Source organism: Bombyx mori, chromosome 4 (assembly GCF_030269925.1).
Source record: "Bombyx mori chromosome 4, ASM3026992v2".
Lineage (NCBI taxonomy): Eukaryota > Metazoa > Arthropoda > Insecta > Lepidoptera > Bombycidae > Bombyx > Bombyx mori.
In genome coordinates, this window is record NC_085110.1 from 13,426,169 (window position 1) to 13,452,487 (window position 26,319).

General features: G+C 35.3%; 1 protein-coding gene and 1 long non-coding RNA gene across 4 annotated transcripts in view; one reads left to right on the plus strand and one right to left on the minus strand.

The window, feature by feature from the left end:
* The window catches only part of LOC101744427 (monocarboxylate transporter 12), a 56,416-nt gene that overhangs the window by 7,939 nt on the left and 22,158 nt on the right, over positions 1 to 26,319 (minus strand). Inside the window, exons 1-2 of one of the 3 annotated variants that reach the window (XM_004930864.5) lie at positions 22,754 to 22,957; positions 10,963 to 11,456 (exon numbers count right to left, since the gene is read on the minus strand). In XM_004930864.5, the coding sequence (XP_004930921.1) occupies positions 10,963 to 11,107 (145 nt within the window). In that variant the 5' untranslated portion in view covers positions 11,108 to 11,456; positions 22,754 to 22,957. Of the gene's footprint in view, positions 1 to 10,962; positions 11,457 to 17,589; positions 17,728 to 22,753; positions 22,958 to 26,319 lie in introns of those variants that run through there. The other 2 variants (XM_062668331.1, XM_021351194.3) reach the window with 2 other exon arrangements.
* On the plus strand, positions 10,374 to 11,174 carry LOC110386049 (uncharacterized). Its single transcript, XR_002431307.3, has 2 exons — positions 10,374 to 10,514; positions 10,914 to 11,174. It is a non-coding gene; the product is annotated as an uncharacterized LOC110386049 (long non-coding RNA).

The following is a 26,319-nucleotide window of genomic DNA, read 5'->3' on the forward strand; positions in this document are numbered from 1 at the left end:
TTACTGCTTTACCCCAGAAATAGGCAGGGTGGTGGTACCTACTCGTGCGGGCTCACAAGACGTCCTACCACCAGTAAAAAAGACTACAACCAGTAAGGAATGCAGAAATAGGAAGGATCGCGTGGTACCTGCTCGTGAGGGCTCGTTAGTCATGCCATCAGTACTTAAGCATGTAATATAGCCGTAGTAAGCCTATAACAGTGGTTTAAATGTAAATATATTAAATCCATTATCGAGTACAAGGTTGAATTCAAGGACCGGGTGCTTATTCACGAATACTCGATGATTTGTAATGGCGTCAGTCGTGGATTGTACGTTGTAATAGTTATTTAATTATCTGCACAAAAAATATTATTTGTCTTCGGACGTAGTAACATTCCACGTTTTGCTTTTTGTAATAATTGGTCTTTTATCTGGTATGCTATCAGTTAATGGAGCCCAGAATCTATAATCTATTATTTTCAATGATAGTTGGCGTTTTTCTTACTATTTGTTAAGTTAGGAAATAAATTAGAAGTGTAGATTATGAGTTTCGAAACACAATATTTTTTTGTAATAGACGTGAAGATATATCACGATGTCAACAAATTTATCGAGCTGTAACGATATGAGTCGATCTATTGATAACGTAAATTACTTGGACTTTAAGGTCAACATATATATAGGTAAATACGAAAAATATTTAGAAAAATAATTTGATCGCATGCAATTGCAAATGCAATGCATAAATTGTTTGTGTGTTCAAAGATATTGATTTAATAATGATTGATCTAATGTTTTCAAAGAGTTTAAGACTGACTTCCCAACAAGAAAACACGGTATGAAACTAGCGTCAAGTGAACAATAGAGCGATATGCAACAGTATTATGACGATATATAGTTTAGTAATGGGGTAGATAAGACTGAACAATAGTAAGGCCCTTGGACATTTTTTTTTATTTGTCGTGTTAATGCACGGTTCAGTAGACCATAAACTTCTTTGATATCTAATTATGGATGCCACTATAAATTTTCATTGGTTTGATCAACATTTTAATGTGTTAAAATATTAATAAGTTTTAAGAGCAATCGATGAAGACGTTTCAAAAACCATGTAAACAGCATACAAATTTTCAAACTAATTCGAATTTGATACGGAAAATACTAATGCTAGAATCCCTATCTTTAGTTCAAAAAGTAAATGACATTGCCAACTGGAACAATTCCTATATATCCTCATTTATTTGGGACTAAATGTGTGCCGCAATGGCCTTCGTATGACGCGAAAGTGCTAGTCAATTTCATCCGGATATTTCATTCGGAATAAATTTGCCATTGTTCGCACATTTCTAGGTTTTATACTTTAGTTAAGGAGAAAAAATATGGGATCACATTCGAGGCGAAACTTGAAATGATAACGTTTAGTTATACAAAATGATTTTATGAATTGTTGATATTATGAAAATCGAAATTAATTTTTACACCTACGATATCAAATATATAATCGTTTTTTTTATTGCACGAGATCGGTCGATGCTCACGGCTCATCTCCATATATAGCGTTATTAATGGAGCCCATAGGTATGACAATACAAGTGGTCATCAACATGTATAACATATATTCAATACATGGTCATCTATCTTGAGACATGAGGTCATAGTTTCGAATGTCTTTCCGGCTCTTCAAACGTATGGCAGAAATAGGCAGGATGCTCTATCCACCAGTCCTGGCTCCTAGTGACAACAGAAATGAATTGAAATAATACAAATAATGTTTATAAATTATTAGGATGTAGGTCGTACGTATGTAGCAAATACTTATTCATTTCTGTAAAAATGCTCAACAATTTCCATTTTTCATCTAACACACACATAATATGTTCCATTGAGTTATTGTAGTATAGTAGATATGATATTTAAACTACACAACATAATAAATTATAAATAATGGAAACTGCATGCTGACGCCACTGAGAGGTAAGTTAAACGATACATTTACGATTTACAGGTGGTTTTTTTTTTTTTTTTGGAGTCCTGTCGGCTTGAGACAGAACTCATGAAGAGGCAAAGGGAGGAAAGTGAAGCGTTTAGCGATAGCCGGCCTTCCATCACCCGGATGCTCGATCCTTCGGATGGTCCTACGACCAGCCGAAGGATCGGCCAGCCGCCTGGACCATGACTCCAGCACGGACCGCCGAGATTGGGCCCTCCGCGCTCTGACCACACTGGGGCTGGGACGCGCCGGGCCCCGGGCATTTACTGGTGGTAGGACCTCTTGTGAGTCCGCACGGGTAGGTACCACCGCCCCGCCTATTTCTGCCGTGAAGCAGTAATGCATTTCGTTTTGAAGGGTGGGGCAGCCGTTGTAACTATTACTGAGATCTTAGAACTTATATCGCAAGGTGTGTGGCGCATTTACGTTGTAGATGTCTATGGGCTCCAGTAACCACTAACACCAGGTGGGCTGTGAGCACGTCCACACATCTAAGCAATAAAAAAAAAACATACGTATCATATTATACATACACGTGCAGTTCGTTTAGTGATCATGCAATTGAATGTACTTGTACTATTAGTAAGAATAAATGGTCAGGCGATTAAACTGCATTGACCTTACTTTAGTAGTCGTTTGACGTTCGTTTTATGTGTGCACATCGTAATGGAATTCAATATAGTGTTTTGTTTGGACAAATTTTTATGCGTGTCACGTAAACTGGTGGTAGGACCTCTTGTGAGTCCGCACGGGTAGGTACCACCGCCCCGTCTATTTCTGCCGTGAAGCAGTAATGCGTTTCGGTTTGAAGGGTGGGGCAGCCGTTGTAACTATACTGAGACCTTAGAACTTATATCTCAAGGTGTGTGGCGCGTTTACGTTGTAGATGTCTATGGGTTCCAGTAACCACTTAGCACCAGGTGGGCTGTGAGCTCGTCCACACAATTAGGCAATAAAAAAAAACAACATCCTGAAATCGAGACACAATGAAACATTGCATCAAAATAAACGAAAAATAATATTCGTTTGTTAAGCTGATCGAAAATTAACAAATTTGAACTACACGACACGTTGACATTGACTGCTAGTTAATTGGAAATTGTATGCCAGTACTACATACGTACAGTGCACGATATAGTAGTTTGTGATTTATTCAATTCTCTAGATTCATAAATTAATTAATAATTAGGCACCGGATTTTAGTATACTGCCTAATTCAAGATATTTCTTAAGGTTATGAGTTCACATGTTCGCAGTTTATAATGTATAGTAACTTTTGCCGCAACTTCGTCCGCATGGAATAATTACTTTGGGATAACGCTAAATTTTAGCCGCGACTTCATTTACGTAGAAGGTGACAATATTTTTGAATAATCATTCTATTATTCAAAAATATTGTCACCTTCTTAAGAAGCTATTTAAGGTGCCAAAATCACAATTTTTAACTGACTTCAAAAGAAGAGGTTATCAATTCGACCACCATTTATTTATCTATGTATATTCGCCGATTTCTCGAGAACGCTTGAACCGATCTGATAACTCTTTTTTCTTTTTTTTGTTTGAAAGAGCAAACTTCCCGAATGGTCCTATAATCATCAGGATCAGAAGAATCTCATGATGGGATTCTGGAGAAATCGAGAAAAATCTACCATTTTCAAAGTCTATCTTGAAATGATTTGGGTGTTTCTAGCTATTCTTCTTATTCTGTGCCGCGCGCACTGGCAGGCCGGCGCTTTATACATTTGGCTTATAGCCTATATAGCCTGCCTCAATCAATGGGCTATCTAACACTGAAAGAATTTTTCAAATCCGTCCAGTAGTTCCTGAGATTAGCGCGTTCAACCAAACAAACAAACTCTTCAGCTTTATAATATTAGTACCTATAGATTAATAATAAACTAGTTATCTGATCGAGTAAAATATCAGTATTGAATAATCGTTAATCTTGTTACTGCAATGTTTATTAATAACATTATTATCGATTATTTTTGAATTATGACTAAAGTGATAAATAACACTAATTCCTTATATGAATCAAAGCTAAATTACTAAATACAACATTATGCGAGTGTCTTTAAAGATATATGTATATTGTATTAGACGTATATTGTATTAGATGTATTTTGTATTAGATGTATATTGTATTAGATATATATGCCAGTATCCATCTGGTCTTAAGTAATTACCGATCAGAATTGTATATATGTATTATTATATATACATATAGCGGCTGTCTCGCTCTTCAATCTAGAACGTCTGACTTTTTTGCCGGATAAATAGACAGGACAAAGCAGACGATAAAAGAACTTCGACTATTCTTTGACAAGCAACGGGAACAGTATAAATAATCGTGGAATGAATAAAAGATTACATTGTCTTCTGTGGCCGCTTAATGAAAATAAGCTTAGAGGGTGTATGCTTTCGGGGTTTTAGCGACCTTATCTTCGCAGACTTTTTCGTACCAAGAATTATTTCTCATCACGCAATCGCATCAAATGTTGTTTATGACAAAACTTTAGCAGCTACTGATAAAAAGAAAATGGTATTCGTTCATTTAAAATATGCTCAAGTTCGTTTGGTAAAGTCCTCATATATTTTTGGGGAAACTCCATAAATACGCGAAGTCTACGGGCTCAGGTAACTACTTAGCATCTTGTGGGCCGTGGTCTGTGAGTTCGTTCACCGGTGTAAGCAAGAAAAAAATATAAATACCATTTGAAGAGTTTCTCAAATAAGGTACGCGGGGTATGTGGGACTGGTCCTCAGATGTTGGAAACGGACCGCGGGTCCAAGAGATGGAATGTAGGGCCCTACCCACTAAACAACTCCCCTGTACTCTTTCACCTGACGTTCGACCTCCGCCCGGGGTCAGAAACCGGTCAGCGTAGAGGGGTTCACGCGGTCAACGCTACAACCTCTCGAATATATTAAGTGTATAATCTATGCTACAACCAGACTCGCGGTGCCACCCCGGGTACGCCCGATCAACGGGTTGCCGAGGCGATCGTCGATAATTATAATCAACGACATCAGTCTCTGCGGTACGGCGGTCATGCCACTGGTGTTCCGGGATACCCCGCTGGGTCTGGAACAGCCTGCCGGGTCGGAACACGATATACCCCCAACCGGGTAGCCTTTCCACAGTATGTTCGGCGACGACAGCGACGACAACAACCGGGCCATAGCCAAGGACGCGTTGCCCCATCCTCCTGGTACCAGCGCGCTAGCGTGACGGTAGCCTGTGGCGTAGACCCCCCCCCCTACCCTCAGGTCACCCCGTGACCTTCACCGGAAGGAGTCTGTCTTCTTACAGGGGCCGGAACTGGACGAACGCCCTCCTCAGACCCCCGGACCAGAGCGCAGCCTATTTTGTCTATTAAAATACATATTTCTATGGGGACTTATAACAATGTGTTTTTGTGACGAAATAAGCATTCTCATCAAGTTCGTCGTTCGTTTAAAATATATTAGATTTTATTTTTAAAATGAATTATAAAATCGGCGTACATAAGTGTATTTTATAACGAAACACAGTAAGAAAATACAAATATAAATCATAAAAATTAATTTGTAATTGTATCTTGGCAATGTAAACAAAACAGTAATAAACATTATTATAAATTTCAATTTTATTAGTATTATGACGTCCAAGGCTGGCCTCGAGTCGAATGATAGCAAATATGTTTTTATCAACTTTAAAATTAAACAAGCATGAAATCTTTCATTTATGAACTATTTTATTATATTATATAATTATATTTATTATATAAATAATAAATTTGAAGGAATTGTTCGAGATGATACCGGCATCTCCTTTTTACCATCGCACCGCCCGCCACCGGAGTAGAGTTCATCCATACTACCTGGAGCCACTGCGGTCATCCACAGTGCGTTTCCAGAGGTCTTTTTTGTCACGTACCATCCGGATATGGAATGAGCTTCCCTCCACGGTGTTTCCCGAGCGCTATGACATGTCCTTCTTCAAACGAGGCTTGTGGAGAGTATTAAGCGGTAGGCAGCGGCTTGGCTCTGCCCCTGGCATTACTGAAGTCCATCGGCGACGGTAACCACTCACCATCAGGTGGGCCGTATGCTCGTCGGCCAACAAGGGCAATAAAAAAAAAATTTTTTTTTCCTTGTGAGTACACACTTAATTAGGGGAATTTGGCTACGCTAGAGACGTATCGAGTGTTTTTTGATCACGTTTTCAATTATATAAATTGATAATGTTATTGTGATGTGGTAATTAAATGTTCTAGGAACGTGACTGTTGAAATTGTCGTTGTCGTATAATGTTTTTTGATACGAACATATTTAATCGCCAGAATTTTAGTCTTGACAATGTTGTGTCACTTGTACTATACGTACAGTCATAGCCAGGCGTCTTCCCGTTAGGTCACGGACGCTTTATTAGCTTCAGATCATTAAAAAAACACATTCATAATAAGCATAGTTAATTCAATAAATATTGAAATGGTGATTTTAATTTTTAAGTGTACTGTATTTTTTTTTTTTGATGTATATAATTATAATTCAGTTTCGGGTAAACTTTTTTGTATTGAATGAATAGTTATTATTTGTAAATTGAAAGAAAAAAAAAACATAAGTTTTGTATATCCTTCACTGCACATTGTCCGACACGCAATCACCTAGGTTCAGATTCTATTCTATCAGCCCACAGACGTCCACTGCTGGACATAGGTTTCCGCCAAGCCTAGCCACAAAGATCGGTCCTGCGCCGCTTGCACCCATGCAGATCCCCGCGAACCTTAATAGGTCATCGACTCATCCTACTCACGCTACGTCTTCCAGTTTCAGATTAAGTAAGCATTAAGTACATATTTTAAGTACCTTGTAGTTTAGTCACGAACTCATCTCGTGATGCACATAAATTCATTCAATCTATCGCTAAGATGGCGTATCGCTAAGATAGTATGTAGTGGGCGTACATGTTCAACACGGGCTATTTGAAATAATTGGCAAATACCCAGTTGTATTTTCGTTGCAATCTCCCGAGGAAGTAACGCTTTTGCTATTTACAATGCACTGAGATAATTATCGATACTAGTGACACCTCCAGGTTTAGCAAATAACTAGGTATAACTATATTGATAACAAAGTATTAGTCTGGTAAATAGATACTAAAAAAACTAGAAAGAAAATTATTTCACAAATAAAATAGAAAAAGAGTTTCATTTTTAAATCGATTAAATAAAAATAAATTACTGGACGTTTCTATTCATCAAATAGCAACAAATAAAAAAAACCGGTACCGGAGAAAATAGTCTTCATTTTCGTCTTTGCCTTTATAGAGATAGATTAAGCTTTAAATGCTATTTTCACAAAATAAATATTTGACTATGTCTCCGCATTGAACACCCTTAAAGTCCAATATACTTCTGTGTTAGGAATGCTGAAAAAACTTAAAAGGCATTAGCGAGTAATCCCAGACCCCGAATGTGAAGTATTTTTTACAAAGGTACTGATTTCCGAAAATCGAATCCGGACGTAGGTGCAAGTCACGACTAACGATTCAACCTAATTGGTTTTTTTTAGAGCCCGGAGATTGGCCGTTTATTCATTTAAGTTTTTTTTTTATTGCCCTTGTAGGTAGACGAGCATACGGCCCACCTGATGGTGAGTGGTTACCGTCGCTCACGGGCTTCAGCAATGCCAAGGGCAAGGCCAAGCCGCTGCCTACCGCTTAATACTCTCCACAAGCCTCTTTTAAAGAAGGACATGTCATAGCGCTCGGGAAACACCGTGGTGGGGAAGCTCATTCCATAGCCGGATGGTACGTGGCAAAAAAGCCCTCTGGAAACGCACTGTCGATGAACGCAGCGGTTCCAGATGATATGGATGAACTCTGCTCCGATGGCGGGAGGTGCGATGAAAAAAAGGAGATGAGGGGATCATCTCAAACAATTCCTCAGAGCAACATAATTAGTATCAGTTAACATTCGTTTGTTGAATACTCGCATTGCACTTTTTTTTCAGCCTACGGACGTTCATTGCTAGTGATAGACGTTTTTTGGGCTTACCACATCTTAATGGTACTATGACAAAAACCGCCTTCAGCACAAGGCTTGCGGTAGTAGCGGCCTTGCTATGTCCCTGGCCATAGACTACCATGTACCCACAATTATAAATTGCATTGCATAATACACAAGCATTCGTATTTTAGACATAGCTGAGGAGAAGGATTTTAGCTGTCTTAACTTAAAAGTTGAGACAGCTAAAATTTCAACTGTTGAAATACCCAGGTTGGTGGTACCTACCGGTAAAAGCTCACGACACGCCTTAATACCTACCTAGAAGATTGCGTGTTGAATTCATATAATGAAATTAATTAGATAACAGTAGATCTAATTCGCGCTGATAACGGGTATCGTAAAACGGCAAGGAAGTGACATCAAAACTACACTGACCCGCACTAATTCGCACATCCCTATCACGCGCGATTATATCGCCTAATGACATTTATCACGCGCTGCGAGACCGACACGGTTTAACGTATTATTTGCTTCATTAGTCGTAAGAAATGCAATTCGTCAATCATTTCATAATGAAATTTGATTTATACACAACAGTGTTGATTAAGTTTTATGGTAATTTAATAAATGTTAGCGTATATCGTTAGTATAGAAGGGTTGAATCGTGATGGGCTAATTAAGTCTAATAAAAAAAAAAAGTTGACGGTCTGGCCGATGAAAATTGACTTTTAGAATTTTCTAAAAGTCAATCCTTGGAAAAAAATTCTACTCTTCAAATCGGAACTCATGAATAGCTTAGTTTGTCATCTGTATGAACTTATCTGTGTTATTAAGCTTCTAAGAATAAAAATATCAGTTATTATGTGATTTATACTCGAGAAAAGTGATGATATAACTATCCTTAGCAGAAAGCTTCATAATGTAAAAGAATTATTTTCCATTCCACTAATTTAATATAGTGAGAATAAATTATGGGTTTTCTGGTGCTGGTCAGATGAGATCATAAAAAATCGCTTTCATTTATTCTTGAAATTGCGCCACTCTCAACAGCTTGAAATAATTTGGATTAACGAATACGAAATTTCTGGTATTTCTAGACTATTTTACTTATATTAAAAACCAGTGGGTTTTTTTAATATTTTGCTTCAAAAGTAGGTCGTGCTACTAAATGAAACTTGTTACATTCCATAAGCAGTTCATTGGCATCCGGTTTTGTTCAAATTGTTTCACCGCAAAGTTTGGTTCGGTAAAATATCCTCTTAGGCGAAATAATGTGCCTTTTGTACAACAGTGCGTATTTTCAAACATTGAATAACAGGAATAATTTGCGTACAATCGGTGCGTACAAAAGGGTCGCTAATTTTAAGGAAAACGATATCCGGGTACAGAGCAATAAAATTAATAGGGATTAAGATGACGATGAAAATGTGATAAAAGGTCCCGGAGAATGTATGAAAAATTCCGTTAAAACTGATTCGAAAGATTTATTATAAATCGGTCGTAAGACCATTGAGAGCAGAATGTTAACCCTTTGACTGCTATGTATTGATTTCTCTGTTTGATCTTCTTACTAAGGCGCTCGAATATCTAGAAGTCTCTGGGAAAGAAAAATCCCAAGATAGTGAGAATGAAACTATTTCTAAAAGACCTTAAAGACTACAAACATTAAAAACAAAGAAGGTAAAGTTAGGCAATCCAGGCGCTAGGTACTCTAACAGAAATTGACGTAAATATGTACTTCAGTGCGCCACACAGGGCACCGGTGACCTACATGATTGTCAATAGGTTAAAAAAGTCCGTTACAAAAAACGTATCCACTTTGCTGATACTGATGTTAAGATGGATGTGTGGAGTTAGGCGAATCGATATGAAACTGAACAGAACTGTGTGTGCTATTGATAACCATATAAAAATTTAGTAAACTAATTTCTTGCACAGTAAAGTAATTATTTATATAGGAATAAGTTCAGTTTTCTGAAAAATAATAGAAAGTAGGTAAGTATTTCTGCATATTAAATGCTTACTGAAATAATTTTTATATCTGTTATGAACAATAAAAGGGTTCGCTAAGTACGAAGTTCACAACGTATAGAGCAAAATGAAAAGCCTTTTGTGTAAGTTTGGTACGGTCATGGGCGGAGGGAAAGGATAATGATAACGATTGTATGTATAATAATTTCTAAACGAATTTCAAAGTTTAAATTTAGAAAGATATTCGGTATAATAGCAGAAAATTTAGTAATTTAAACATTTCAAACAATTTTATCACGATTTTTATTGCTATTGAAATCTTGAAAAGTATTATAAATTGAAAACTTAGGTAATATAAATTATTAAACTAAAAATAGATCAAAAATATGTATATTTATATTGATAATTCACTAAAAGTCAAAGTCAACATTGATTGTCAATGCAACGCCATTCATTAGATTGATTTTATTTATGTTTACAACTTCGAAAAAAAACATGTTTTTTAACGAAAATGTATTTCTTCCGAATCGAAAAAGCAGGGAAAGTTCAATTAGGCAGTTACGTGGTTGCTAAATTAGGTTCGGAACGAGAGTTTATTTTCGTGAAAGCCCACAATCTGATAATATCCGAATTTATATTTGTTGGAAAAATCCATGTCACTTTTTTCATATCCTCGAACTAGTACTAGTAACAAATATAGGGTGTATTTGAATATTTCCCGACGATGACACCGAATTGGCGATTAGCATGACGGCACTAAAAAGGAAACGCCATAAATCTAAGGAGATAGATAGATAAATATACTTTTGATTTAATTTTATTTACATATGATATTGAATAAAAGTCATGTACCAAAATATTAAGTAAATTGACGCGCTGCCTCTAGACTCAAAGGAGAATTTAAAGAAAACGTGAAGTACACAGTTTCGTAACTGTCATTTCATACACTTTATGTTAGTATTTTATTTTTATTTCAGCTTCGAGAGTAATTTTAAATATGTGTAAAAATTTTGAGAGAATACTCACTGACAATGTGGATCATGAATGAGGCGAAGACGACCATCCATCCCCATCCCCCGTCTGGTGGTGGCGCGGGACTTTCAGAGCCTTCTCTCGAATCTTCTATCTCAGTGTTTTCATTCTTAGAATTCTTTGAAGCGCTCAGAGACATTTTGGCACACTCCGAAGGCAGTTGTAATGATTTTTAATTAAATATAGCCTATTTTCTAAATGCGTAATTATTTTGTTATTTTATTTTCTTCGAATTATATTGTCTGGAGATATGTTTCTCTGTTAATGTACAAAATGTATTTTATTTAGAATGTATGGAGGCACTAATACGTGATAAAGCTTTATATATCACATAGAAAATTGGAAGAGTAAAAAGAAAAAAGTAAATTAAAAGTCTGCTATCTTTGGTCACAGACCATTGTGACTAAAGCTAGCTCCGGTTTATCATTTCTTTGTCGGATAAAGATAGCTTCCAGTAAGCCGTGTACATTTCCCTTTCTTGCTGATATCTGAAACAAAGAGTTACAATTGTTACAAAAGTTGCTAATGGCCAAAAGACGCTGATTTCTTAATATTATTTTCGCGTTAAATCAAATTTAATTTTTTTAAGAGTGGTTTGAACTAAATAAATGTTTTTTGTTTCATTTCGTAAAATAGTTTATTTTGTAATGTTAAAATTTTAAGTCGTTTTAGGTAAAAAAAATGTTTCTAAATATCCGAAAGTCCGCTTCGATTTACGATTCTTCCAAATTCTTAACTGAATAAGCAGTGACTTACTATATAATAAGGCTGACAATAGCTTAACTGAATTGGGGTCATATTTAGCGTCAATTTTTCTTATACTTATTTAGACACTAGTCAATCAGTATATGTATGTATAAGTGTACCTAACTAATACTGTGATTAGAAAAATATCAAGTTTCAACTATGATATTTAAGCATTTTATCGCAAATATTTGTAATCTACTGTAATTAGAATATCTAATAAAATATCTAAATACTGTCTGGTATTTCAATTTTTTCTTTGGATAAAATTTTTTGTTTGGTATAATGATATAAATCTAATTGTTATATCAATGGAATGATTTTCAGATTTGGCATATTTTGTTGTAAATAAAGGAAATCAAATCAATCCTATTATCAAGACTTCGCCGATAAATCTATTCATAATGGGTAGCAGAATTTTTTCATAATTCATCTAAATTCACAGCGACTACAACATGACCCTTTATAGATTTCTAAAGAAACATAAAAAGGGCTATTCCTAATTTCAAATCGTAATAGCTTTGCGGAAGTAGCCAAAGCTTTTATTTATTGGATCTATATCAAGATAGCATGAAGCTATCTCCTTAACGTAAAGGTCTTAAGCTCTTTCGTAATTAAAGCTAGTACCTGCTCCCCGTTTAGGGCAAAGACACAGTCGTATGATAGTGATAGTGGGTACCTTTAATCCCTTTTAAGTGCCACACGCTACAAATGGTAGGACCTCTTGTACTGGTGGTAGGACCTTTTGTAAGTCCGCGCGGGTAGGTACCACCGCCCTGCCTATTTCTGCCGTGAAGCAGTAATGCGTTTCGGTTTGAAGGGTGGGGCAGCCGTTGTAACTATACTTGAGACCTTAGAACTTATATCTCAAGGTGGGTGGCGCATTTACGTCGTAGATGTCATGTCATGTTATGGGCTCCAGTAACCACTTAACACTAGGTGGGCTGTGAGCTCGTCCACCCATCTAGCAATAATTTTTTTTATCTATTTTTAATTTCGTATAGGATAGAACATTTTGTGTTAGTATGGTTTCAAATTATTTTAGTATTCTACAAGTAAAAGAAAGCAATGCTGAATCAGAAGAAAAAAAAAAAAAATGACAATAGGATGCGGTTTAATATGGGACTTGTAAATAATGTCAGAAGCTATCAAGAAAAGTATGAACCATGATCGATCGATCGGTATCGCCTGCCTCGCTGATAATAACCTTTCGTAGATGGAATGGGTGATTTCACGATAACACGCTATGATTTTTGGGTTATCGAAACCTTATCTCGGAGGTTGGTTAACTAGTTGTTGTTGCTAGCTAGTTGTCTGTTCGGTAGTATTATTCAAAAGGTTTGGATTTTTCTATTCATTAGTGATTTTGCGATACCGAAAACCTCTAAACACGTAATGTAAATTAGCTAAGTGTTTCCCGTTTGTATAGATGCGTCGCTTCGGTAGCGATCCGTGCGATGGTAAAAAGAAGAAGAAGAAGGGAACATGTCGTACAGTTTCTCAAAGCACGTCGCGTCCAATGTGTTTCATGGTATACTATGAAACTGTTATAAATTTTAAGCATTGTAGTGTGTATTTTTAGCATTTATACACAAATAAAATATCAGTCTAATATTCAGCTATAACTTCAGGAGAATACATATGTAAATGATCCAACGAAATATTTTCTCGCATCCTGAAAAATCCCGACCCGGCTTCAAAGAATGCATTTTATAACCATCACTTTACGGTTGTGGGTTAAATATTTCATTAAAAACGTATACAGTACGTTGTTGAAAGTTGAACGTGCATCGTGAATTACCCATGGCCCAGTAGCTAAGACACCTTGTGAACTCGTCACGGGATTATGGCGTTGTTTAGTTATTGAGGCAATTTTTGTAAGTAAATTTGTACTTATAAAATCCGCGTTGAAGGAATAGTATAAGAAATACACATCATTGTCGGTTATGATGAGTGGTAGGCAGTGTTAGACACCGACTTCTCTTTTATGTCAGCCGTTGTGCGTATTACCTATTGCCACAGGAGGATCTTCCGTTCAGTCTCTGCTCGCTAAGTCGACGGTCAGAATATTGTTTTATTTGTTTTCGTTATTGAAATTAAATGAAGTTAAGATTCTCTCATTTATTTGTGAAGATTTTTTTTTTATTTTTTTTTGTTGCTTACATGGATGGACGAGCTTACAGCCCACCTGGTGTTAAGTGGTTACTGGAGCCCATAGACATCTACAACGTAAATGCGCCACCCACCTCAAAATATAAGTTCTAAGATCTCAGTATAGTTACAACGGCTACCCCACCCTTCGAACCGAAACGCATTACTGCTTCACGGCGGAAATAGGCGGGGTGGTGGTACCTACCCGTGCGGACTCCCAAGAGGTCCAACCACCAGTGACAAACCAGTAACTACGTACCGTACGATTCCAACGTAATACTTTGTTGATACTTTAATACTCAATAACCTAATTAATAATAACGTTAATACTTTGTATGCAGAGTACGATAAAGATAATAAAAGTACTTTAATAATCATAGTTTGTGGGAAGAAAAGCTGCCTAACATTTATATAAATCAAAAGAGGCTTGTGGAGAGTATTGAGCGGTAGGCAGCGGCTTGGTTCTGCCTCTGGCATCGCTGAAGTCCATGGGCGACGGTAACCACTCACCATCAGGTGGGCCGTATGCTCGTCTGCCTACAAGGGCAATAAAAAAAAATTCCGTCATCAAGAAATGAATTGGCTAAGTTTGGAATATTACTGAAAAAATTCACGCACACAACGCTGCTCTTTAACTACCTTAAGACACGAGAGGTCGAAGTCTTAATGGAATGATTGTTTCGTCTTTCGAATTGGAACGCATGGCTGCTTTGCGATAGAAATAAGCTGGGTGGTGTAGAAAATTATAAAATACTCTTGTACCAGTAAGTAATTATGCAAATGATATCTTTTTGCAGTTTTATTACAGGATATTTCTTACCTGAAACCGCGTTAAGTACGTAGCTTATAAGAAAAATATATCTGCCTGCGGAATTTGAAGCCGTCATTTTCACATTGCTAGATGCAAGTACACCGGACGTCTTATCTTTTAGGCCGCGAAGTACTGATGATGATGAAGTTATAAAAGTTGCCGCAGAGGGTCGGGATGATGTAATGGTCAGCCAGAGTTCTACCATGTAAGAATCTTTTATTTACTTTTTGTTTTTATCATGACATCGTCATTTCTGATTAAATTTGATTTGATGAATTTTTTCGTGTTTTTGTGCTTGCTTAAAAAATGTTTGCTTTAATTTTCGAAGCTTTAACAGTGGCGTAAAATAAATTTATTAGAGCTTCTTGTCCGATACGAGTAACATGTCATTTGAATCTAGTTTATTTCGCTCGGTCTGATTACAGATTTTAGGCTTCATAATTCCTCCTCTTAAACCAATCATCCTTTTGACAGCATTACTGATGGTAGGACCTCTTGTGAGTACGCGCGGGTAGGTACCACCACCCCGCCTATTTCTGCCGTGAAGCAGTAAATATGTTTCGGTTTGAAGGGTGGGGCAGCCGTTGTAACTATACTTAAGACCTTAGAACTTATATCACAAGGTGGGTGGCGCATTTACGTTGTAGATAGGCTCCAGTAACCACTTAACACCAGGTGGGCTGTGAGCACGTCCACCCATCTAAGCAATAAAAAAAAACTTAAATCAAATCCAACCAAACATCAGCTTCGGAGGGTGTGGTCTGGCCGTATCAAATAGGTATTCTGTGATAACACGGGGGTCAAACTTATTTAAGTAGACTATGGTTAAGAAGAAAACCGTACCTCAGGGTTATCAAATTTGTGACACCGATATTCAACAGTCATATTACGAATAAGCTTATTATTATTTTTTATTCATTTTTTAGGTAGACGAGCATACGACCCACCATGCAGTAACTGGTTACCGTCGCTCATGGACATCAGCAATGCCAGGGGCACAGCCAAGTCGTTGCCTACCATTGAGTAGGTACTATCCGCAAGCCTCGTATGAAGAAGGACATGTTATAAAGCATAAGTTCACTAATGCATATTTTTTTTATTAAGATACATAAGATAAGATTAATGTTAAGTGTTGACCGGAATTAACAGACGTGGCCACATGACATAGCATTAAGATAATGCATTTATCGCACTGGAACATCGGAAGTATTATTATTATTTCGTAGTAAATATCTATACTAATATTATAAAGAGGAAAGATTTGTTTGTTTGTTTGTTTCGAATAGGCTCCGAAACTACTGGACCGATTTGAAAAATTATTTTTCCATTAGAAGCCGACATTGTCCCTGATGAACATAGGCTACTTTTTAAAAAAAAAAAAATATTTTATTTTTTTGGTTTCATGTGTGTTTTAATGTTTCCGAAGCGAAGCGAGGGCGGGTCGCTAGTAGCAAAATATTTTGGTGATTCTTTTGAAGATTTCATTCAGTACTAGCTGAGCCGGCAGACTTCGTAGTGCCTCAATAGATAAATAAAAGACCTAAGCTTTTGTATATAATAAACTTAAAACAAACAAAAGAAATCCGTCCGACGGGGGACACATCAAAGGAAAAACAAAATAGTTATTTTTATTTAATTCCGAGCATTTTAATATTAATCTACCTTTTAAATCTTCTCTGGATTTCCACAAATAATTAAAGACCAAAATTAGCCAAATCGGTCTAGCCGTTCTCGAGTTTTAGCGAGACTAACGAACAGCAATCATTTTTGTTTAGATAGAAGATTATTTTAAGTTATTTACTTCTTCAAAGCAACCGCCCCGTATTTAATGATATATTTTGAGTATTTACGGTATGAGTATATGAGAATATATTTGTAACGTATTATGTTTGTCTCAGGCAAGCGGTACGCGGTTAGATCAATAAGCAAGCATATTATTTTCATACATATTTTCTAGCTATTATTTGTTTAAAACTGAGTCATCTTCTTACGGTATTTGCCTGAACTTATATTATTTTCATGTTTGTTTTATCAACGGTTTAAACCTGTACATTAACTGTAGATTTAAAATTCAGCTAGAGTTTTTGGCAAATGATTGCCTTATATACAAGTTTCGGTGAATTTATTGTAAATTAATTATGTTTCCTATACATTACAAATTTAGAGATAATATTAAAAACGACTATTTAAAAAAATCTTTTAAGATAAAGACAATAAGAAATTAAATTATTGTAGATGAAAGGTCAAGGCAGCCAGTTTTGCGAATGTTTTTACAAAAGACAGATAACTTTATATTAAATAGAAACCTTAGTATGCAAATAAATTATAATTAGATAGAAAAAACATTTTTATTCTCTAAGTATTAGGTATGTACCCACGATATTTTTTCATTTAAAATGTCTTTAGTGGTTACCCAAGGCTACCATTACAATGCCACAATGGGGTGCATGGTATCAGAAGTTATAAATATTTTATAAACAGATATGAGTAGAAGGGTTATTTTGATAATATCTTGAAAAGTACCCCACGCTTTTTTACAATAAAATCATTTTTTCTTACACTATTTTTAATACAAATTTATTAAAATTTATTTTCTATTTTTAGTTGGATTTTCTATAAAAGCGTATTTTGTTAGTTTCTTTAAACTACTATTTAATTTTAATTTTTTAGTTGAATTTCAATTTTTTCATATTTTTTTTTAAATATTGACTTGTCATCGGTCGTTAATAAGTATACCAAATTTCGAGTTAATCCGACGTTTTGAAGAGGGCCAAAATCATGTTCAAAGATTCCGTTACATAACATACTAACATACATACGTCTGAAGCTAATAAAAGCGTATTAAAAAGGGTTAATTTTTAAGGGTCATTTTTTTTAATTGCTGTTGTAGACAGACGAGTAGGTATACGACTCACCTGATGGTAAATGGTTACCGTCGCTCATGGACGTCAGCAATGCCAGGGGCACAGTCAAGTCGCTGCCTACCTACATATTTAGTAAATCATTTAGTTTTATTACTAACACACGGACAGAATAATCTCGTTATTGTGTCACAAGCATAGCGTTCGTGTTATCAACTTGATAAGCCGAATGAGATGGAACGTGTTGTGAGAGTAATAAGAACATGCCACATGTTGTCATCAATGCATTTTTTTTTCTTTAGAGATATTTTTTCCTTTTTTACATATTGCTATAACTATATTTAACACTTGGAACACTTTAGAAACATTTTACAATTGGCACTTCACTTCTTCCGCTAATCTTCAGGTGATCCGTTCGCTCTTTTGCTTCGAGTAGATCCGATTACTAAATGCCTTCATATAATCTCTGCAACGCTTTTATAGTCCACACGACAAGTCTGCAATTATAGAGAACATTCTCGATAGGACGAGTCGTTTCGATATGTGTTTTTGCTCTTTGATAATAGGTGGTGTTACACTTATCGAGCGTTCTCGATATTACTTGTTATTTTGGTATTCGTTTCTCCTATTTGACGACAGATGGCGATGGGAGATGATTACTCTTACCATCGTACCAATATGCTATTATATAATATATTTTGATTGCGTTGCGTATGTATAGAGGAGGATTCATTTAGAATAAAACGTATGTATAACGTAACCTATTATTATATGAATTTGTTTGCCTGTTTCAAAACGTTGTTGCTAGAAATCGCTTTTAGCGATAAGACCCTACAAGTTATGCGTGCTATTGATTCATGTTCAATGTAAATTATATTTTGGTCTGCAGTAAAGTATACTTTGACTACCTTTTTCTTTCATTTGTTTTATCTATAAAAGGTTTAATAAGGAATTCTATCCTTTTAATTAATCATATTTATATATTGAAGTATAACAAACAGAATTACCGCAATAAACACAGCGATGAATAATCGATAATAACTTACAGTTGTACTATCACATTACATCAGAGTAAATTTAATACAAATGTTGCTTTTTTAATTGCTTTGTAGGCAGACTAGCGTACGACTCGCGTGATGGTGAATTGCTATCGTTGCTCATTGACATAAGCAATGTCAAGGTCAGAGCCGACCTACTGTTTACTGGTGGGGACTCTTCTCATACATCGTTTGAAGAATGATATAACATAGCGCTTGCGGAACATCCTAGAGGAGAGTTTAATTCAGAGTCGGATGGTACATCTCAAATAATATAATATTAATATAATATAATAACATAATCTAATATATAAAATTCTCGTGTCACAATGTTCGTTCCCATACTCCTCCGAAACCGCTTGAAAGATTCTCATTAAATTTTTTATGCATATTCAGTAAGCCTGAGAACCGGCTACTATCTATTTTTCATACCCCTAAGTGATTAGGGTTGTCCACCCCTAACATTATTTTTTTTATTTGGACATTTTTTTTTGTTATAATGAGGTATTATGTGGTTGAATGAGGTTTTGTTATTTTTATTATATATTCCCTCATCGTTCACAACACTACATACCTCTTTCACTCATTTACCACATCCTTACACACTTATAATAAGTTAGTTTTTTTTTCTACACTAGAAATTCCCTAGAAATCTTATATGGCAAAACAATGTTTGCCGGGTCAGCTAGTATTATATACAAATCGAATTTGCTCTTGAGAGGTAAGGTTGAGCTATATTAAAGGTATGATTTAAAACCTTGACCGCTTAGTTAGTTGTAAAGCTGCTTTGCTAATCGCTACTAATTGTTATTCCGTTTGAATGTAATTTTACAACACGAAGGTCATCGAAATTAGAGACCAATAAAAGAATTTTCTCTGAATAATATTTTGTACATTCGTGTGTTTGTTTGTTGGTCTTAAAATTACAATACATGTACTGTATGATGGTCTTATCTACAATTTAAGTACTGTTTTAACTTTGTAATATCTTTTTTGTTATTTCTTAGATGGGTGAATTACGGCCTACCAGGTGTTAAGTGGTTACTGGAGCCAAATACATCAATAACGTGAATTTGACCACCCACTTTGCGAGTTCTAAATTTCAGTTTTACAGTTTAACGGTTCCCTCACCCCATACCCGATCCTGCGGACAGAATAGTAAATAGTCGTCGTCGCCCAAAACACGTCATTTCGGATCCTCCCGATCCACTATTGGTGCTTTTAGGTACCTCAAGCACCGGTCACCGTTCTCGTGGAACCCGCCGTTCGCGACGATGGGTTCGGCGAGTTAATTAACCCACAGACAATGCCCACTGAGCTTCTCGACGGATCTTCTCAGTGGGTCGCGTTTACGATTCGGTGGTAGATCTGCAAAGCACTGCTCTTGCTAGGGCTAGTGTTAGCAACGTCCCTATGTATGAATCTAGTATGACCCGTCGAGGTCACTAGAATAACTAGAAAAAAATAAGCCCCATCCTTCAAAACGAAACACATTCCTGCTTCACGGCCGAGATGGAAAAGAATGGTTGTGATATCTCTACGCATGCGGGTTCAACAGACGTAAAAAAATAGATTCATTCAGATGCCTTCATCAATTCCTGTAATTTCTTGATATTGTTTTTTTTAATGATTTTGGTTTTAGATAATATTATACCCTATCTAATCACTGGTAGCCCAAAAGGCTATTTTAGCTACGTTCGGACGGGAATACTAATAGATTACTAATAGATTTTATTACGACGACTTCATATCTATTAGAATACTAATAGATATGAAGTCGTCGTGGCCTAAAAGATAAGACGTCCGGTGCATTCGTGTTGAAGCGATGCACCGGTGTTCGAATCCCACAGGCGGGTACCAATTTTTCTAATGAAATACGTACTCAACAAATGTTTACGATTGACTTCCACGGTGAAGGAATAACATCGTGTAATAAAAGTGAAACCCGCAAAATTTTAATTTGCGTAATTACTGGTGGTAGGACCTGTTGTGAGTCCGCGCGGGTAGGTACCACCGCCCTGCCTATTTCTGCCGTGAAGCAGTAATGCGTTTCGGTTTGAAGGGTGGGGCAGCCGCTGTAACTATACTGAGACCTTACAACTTATATCTCAAGCTGAGTGGCGCATTTACGTTGTAGATGTCTATGGGTTCCAGTAACCACTTAACACCAGGTGGGCTGTGAGCTCGTCCACACATCTAAGCAATAAAAAAAAAAAAAAAAAAAAAAAAAAAAAATAGATGAATTAGTTTTGTTACTCTATGTTGTGACTTAGAGTCTAAATCAAATTAAATAAAAAAACATAGAATGCCTTAGGGAATAAAAAGAAAATATGAATTAAGAAAGTAACAAGTTAATGACAGCATTTAAAATAAAACCGCTACTGATACCGTAAAATATTAAGCTTCTACTATGTTTTAAAGTTTTTTATTAGCTACTTATAATAAAACCGAATTATTACTACTATTTTTTCAGTGCTATACGGTAACATTACAGCGTAAATCAGATACTAAATTAAAAACTAGATGCTCTGAGTTTGTGGTTCAATTAATGTCGTCTATACATGCGGCGCGTGCTTCTTTTGTTGAATTATATAACCATTACCAAAATACAATAATTATATAATCATATAAAAATATATATTATCAAAATATAACCATTACCAAAATACAATCAGTGATAATTGAGGTCCCAATGCGTTACGTGTTATAGTCGATCGCAGTTTGTTTTTGAATACTGTTTATTTTGGAATCAAGTACATATTGTGTAGTATCTATGTAGGGATTTGGTACTGACTCCTGTGGCTCCTACTACTATAGGGATGAAAATAGCAGATGTTTTTCACAATCTGCTTAATACTCGTTTGATTTGTATTACATAATGTATTGTATTGTACCTATTACTTGTAGTTACTTATAATTTTTATATTCCTTTTGCTCCTGTGTAATAAATTGATGGTATAGTAACGTTTATGAAGTAAGTTTTATTTAGTAATACTATATTTATTTAATATATATTATTTGGTTTATTTGATTAATTTGATTAGTTTTATTAAACTAATCTATAAATATTTATAAACTGTATTCTCATGACTCTATTTTTCTTCCTTGGAAGATATTTTCTTAAATCCTGATGGACAGTGTCGTTCCTTTTGTTGTGATGTGATGCGTAGAACGGTATGTACAATAAGTCTGTCCGTTTGTCTCAGAATTTGTGGACGCTAATTATCACAAGTACTGAACTGATTTAAAAATTTACTAGAAGGGCTATAGGCATTAGCAAAAGTTTATTTTAAGTCAGATGAAAAGAATTGGCCTAGGCTCATTTTATAGAGTGTATTCGCGGGCACGTGTTCTGTATAAAAATATGTATCTACATAATTAACTATTACTTATACAGTTAGTTTTCGACACAGTTTCGCATACTATACAGTTTTCATGTTCACGGACCAATTAATTCTGGGACGTACGAGTATGTTACAAATAGTGAAATGTACTTAGTACTGTTAAAAAGACGGGTGGATATTCATTACCAATGAAAAAAAAACTTGTTTCATTTTATTACAGAGTTGATGTACAATGAAACTAAATTGGAAAACACGAAAAAAAATTATCTATTCAAATGTAACAGAGTAAATTATAAAGTTCTGTACTGTCTGTGGTGAAGTAAAGTTAGTAAAGTTCTGTACTGTCTGTAGTGAAGATAAAGGTCTTCAAAACGGAACGAAAAAAAGGATCTTGAGTGAACGGCTAAAATGTAAAATAAATTTGAGAATTTACGATCAGACACATGTGAATGTTCAATGAAATTTATTCCAACAAAAGCAAATGATTAAATCAGCAGGTAGTAACAAAACAAAGATTATTATTTGATTGATGATTATTCGTCGACGTTGTTTACATCGTACAATGTACTTTAATAAAATTCTGCATGCGCAGTTCAATGCACTGAGAAGTTTATTTTATAGAAGAAGAAAAAAAACGTTTATTTTTGTTAATACATGAAGAAAATTCGCGCCAAAAAACATGACGTTGCATTTTATTGGGCGTTTAAAAAATTTAAATAAAAGTAGCCAAAGGAAATCGAACATACTTCATCATTGACCAGTGTATAATAAACGTAAATATTATAGTAAACAAAGTTATGTACATATTGTATTTGTTTAAATGTTTGAAAAAATTACCTTCAATTTCAACGGTACGACACAGTACGTTTCAATCCGTGGGTAATGAGATTTATTAGCACGACATTAAAAATTGTTTTCACTGCGATATGACAAAAAAAACGACACAAGATTCTGAGTGAACTCGGCCAGCGTCCGAGCGCGCGCGGTTCTACCCTTCGACTGACTGGCGAGTGGCGGCTACGTTTACGAAAATAGCAGATAAAACCGAGGAAAAGATAGACTCAAATATTTATTTTTCGACAGAACGAATAAAGGCTATTGTTACATATTATGATAAACGAGATAAGTTTGATAGTGTAGTGTCTTGTAAGGGTTGGGGTTTATTGAATGATTGGCTTGTCGAATAAAATATTTTTGTTAATGGTATCGTGAAACAGGCGTCAGCTTATCTAAGGCGAATAACTAAATTAGATCATTTGAATAGGTTTGTTAATTATTGTCTATTATAGAATAAGCACGTTTTGAGAATATTATGTTATACCTATATACTTTATGATATTGATTTAAAAGATGCCAGAAAACATATTTAACCTGAAGATCGTAACGAGATTTTCAAAGTTGACCTAGTTATCCGATATCTTGTGCTTTTGTAGAAAATTGAATGAACATTTGCATAAATAAATAATTATTTTGCTAACGGTACAGATAGGGTTTTGGTAAGCAAGGTCCAAAAGGCCAAGTCAAATGTATTAAAAATAAAAATATAATTTTCTCTGCTCGTTTCCCGATTTGCTGCGTCATATGACAAGAAACCAGACAAAGAAGCATAATGTGAACGAAATGAAATGCTTTTATGTCATTAATAATATTTTCTTATATTTTTTTATCGTAAATGAAAAGCTCTTTGTTTTTTAAGAAAGTGAAAGACGGCAGATAAACGCTACTGATTTTCAAAGCTACGTTTAAACATATAAATTATTAAAGCTTTTGTTTGTCATCCTTTTAACATGAAATCATTCTTTTATATAAATTATATGACGTCATTTTTTCAGTAGCAATACCGGCTTAGAAGTACTTCAATTGATACGAATTGACAGGTGTGTATTACTAGGGATACTGGTATATCGACGGATGGTGTTACTAAGGCTAAAATAATCTTCTTATCAAAATTCCACACAAAACTTATGAGTGATCTTTTTTTTTATTTTTTTTTATTGCTTAGATGGGTGAACGAGCTCACAGCCCACCTGGTGTTAAGTGGTTACTGGAGCCCATAGACAACTACAACGTAAATGCGCCACCCACCTTGAGATATAAGTTCTAAGGTCTCAGTATAGTTACAACGGCTACCCCACCCTTCAAATCGAAACGCATTACTGCTTCACGGCAGAAATAGGCAGGGCGGTGGTACCTACCCGTGCGGACTCACAATAGGTCCTACCACCAGTGATTACGCAAATTATAATTTTGCGGGTTTGATTTTTATTACACGATGTTATTCCTTCACCGTGGAAGTCAATCGTGAACATTTGTTAAGTACGTATTTCATTCGAAAAATTGGTACCCGCCTGCGGGATTCGAACACCGGTGCATCGCAACAACTAATGCACCGGACGTCTTATCCTTTAGGCTACGACGACTTCAAATTATCTGCCCTAAACAATTTGAGATCGTACACTTGAGTTATTCTCAGTATTAAAAAAAAAACAGAAGGTTCAAACTTATTGTCGTATTGTTTATATCTTATTCAAATACAAAATAACCTTGTACTACTTATTCTTATTTGTTAAATTGGTAAAAATATGTTAGTTTTTGTCGTCTGCTTTGTTTTTAAGATAAGTAAAATTAAATAAATAAAAAACAGCTCGCCTAATTTATAAAAGCGTAAGCTAATTTTGCGCTAGTTATACCAGTTTCAAAACCAGTAATTAACGAAGAATATAAAAACCAAACTATTCCTTTTATCTGTACCGTAAGCTTTCAGACAGCATTTATTCATCACGTCGTCTAAGCCAAATCCGTTTCGAACAAAGACCCAAACAATGTTAGCTGACCTTTTATTTTCATGAAACGATGCCGAATTAAATGAATAACGCTTTCTTCTTGTCATTTTGTTTATTGTTTAATTTAATAACAAGGAGATGGGCGAGATATTAAAGTAAAAAATAGCTTTTTTTATTTTAATTGCCTGTTGCAGTTTTGTTTGCGTTATAATTTTTCTTTTCTCTTGGCTTCAGTCTTGTTCTGGCCAATATGTTTTGAATTCAAATTAACTTTTAATTTTTTCTGGTGGTAGGAGTCTTGCGAGCCCGCTCGGATAGGTGCCACCGCCCTGGCTATTTTTGAAGGGAGCAGTCGTTGTACCGTAAAACTGAGACGATAATTCACGTCTTAAGATAGATGGTGGCATTTACGCTGTTAATGTCCGTAGGTTTCGGTAACCGCTTAACAACAGGTGGGCTGTGAGCTTGTTCTCGCATCTATGCAATAAAAAAATTATACTATCAAACGTTGCCAATTACTGGAAATTTTGTACAAGTGTTTTTTACGCAATAACCGAATAAATATTAATCCATATCTCCTGTTAAGCGTGATAATAGGAATTTGAAACAACGTCGAAAATTTATTTCCAAATTACCTGTCAATAATGCTAATATATAACGTATTTATCACTGGGTTTACGTTTATCCGTTAGCATATGATAACTATAACCTATACGGCAGTTCAGCCTGAAGTTCAGACAGCCTAATGAAGATTTATTACTGGTGATATTTTATGGGCTGCACAAGTAGGTACTATTATACTGTTTTATTTTGCCTCAAAATATTGATGAGTTCTTCTCTGAAGGGTGATGCAGCCGTTACACAAAACAATTGAGATATCGGCTTCACGTCTCAGGATGGGTGGCGGCATTCCCGTTGCTGTCTATGGGCTCTAGTAGCACTTAAGCTCAGTTAGGTCGTAAGCTATTCTCGGATAAACAATAAAATAAAATAAAGTACGCTTTGAGAGTTTACAGGTACGTCTTTCTTTCAATTAAAAATTAAAGAGCATTAATAATTAATTGTACACCAAAAACAGAGGTTGTAACTTACAATCGCACTTAATAAATTAAAATGAATCTCCCAAATAAATGGATAGCTTTGCATATGTTCATTTATAAAATTAAAAAGAGTTCAAAGGTGACTAAGTATGTAGGTATTGGCGTATCTCTCGGTACTTATTGTAGAAGCATTATTCAACATCCCTCGTGAAAAAAATTAAAAAAGCTTTTAACATAACAGTGAATATTTAAATATATACATTTACACATTACATTATATACAAATATATAAATTCGTACAAGCAATTTGTTTTATGAAACAATATTTAGATTACTTATTCTCATTATTATAGGTCCTGAGTATACAGGTCGATTAATGTTAAATATTCATCAAATATTATTTCATGTACCACAAGAGGTTTTAATAGCGGTAAATAGATTTAAGTAGGTGTTGCTTTGCGAAACCCATATTCATAATAGATTATCATTTACATATCATATAAAATACATAGTTTTGATTTAGGTTTCGTTGGACCTTTAGTTAGTTATTAAAATTAGTGTCAGTTTGGGGAAACCGTGT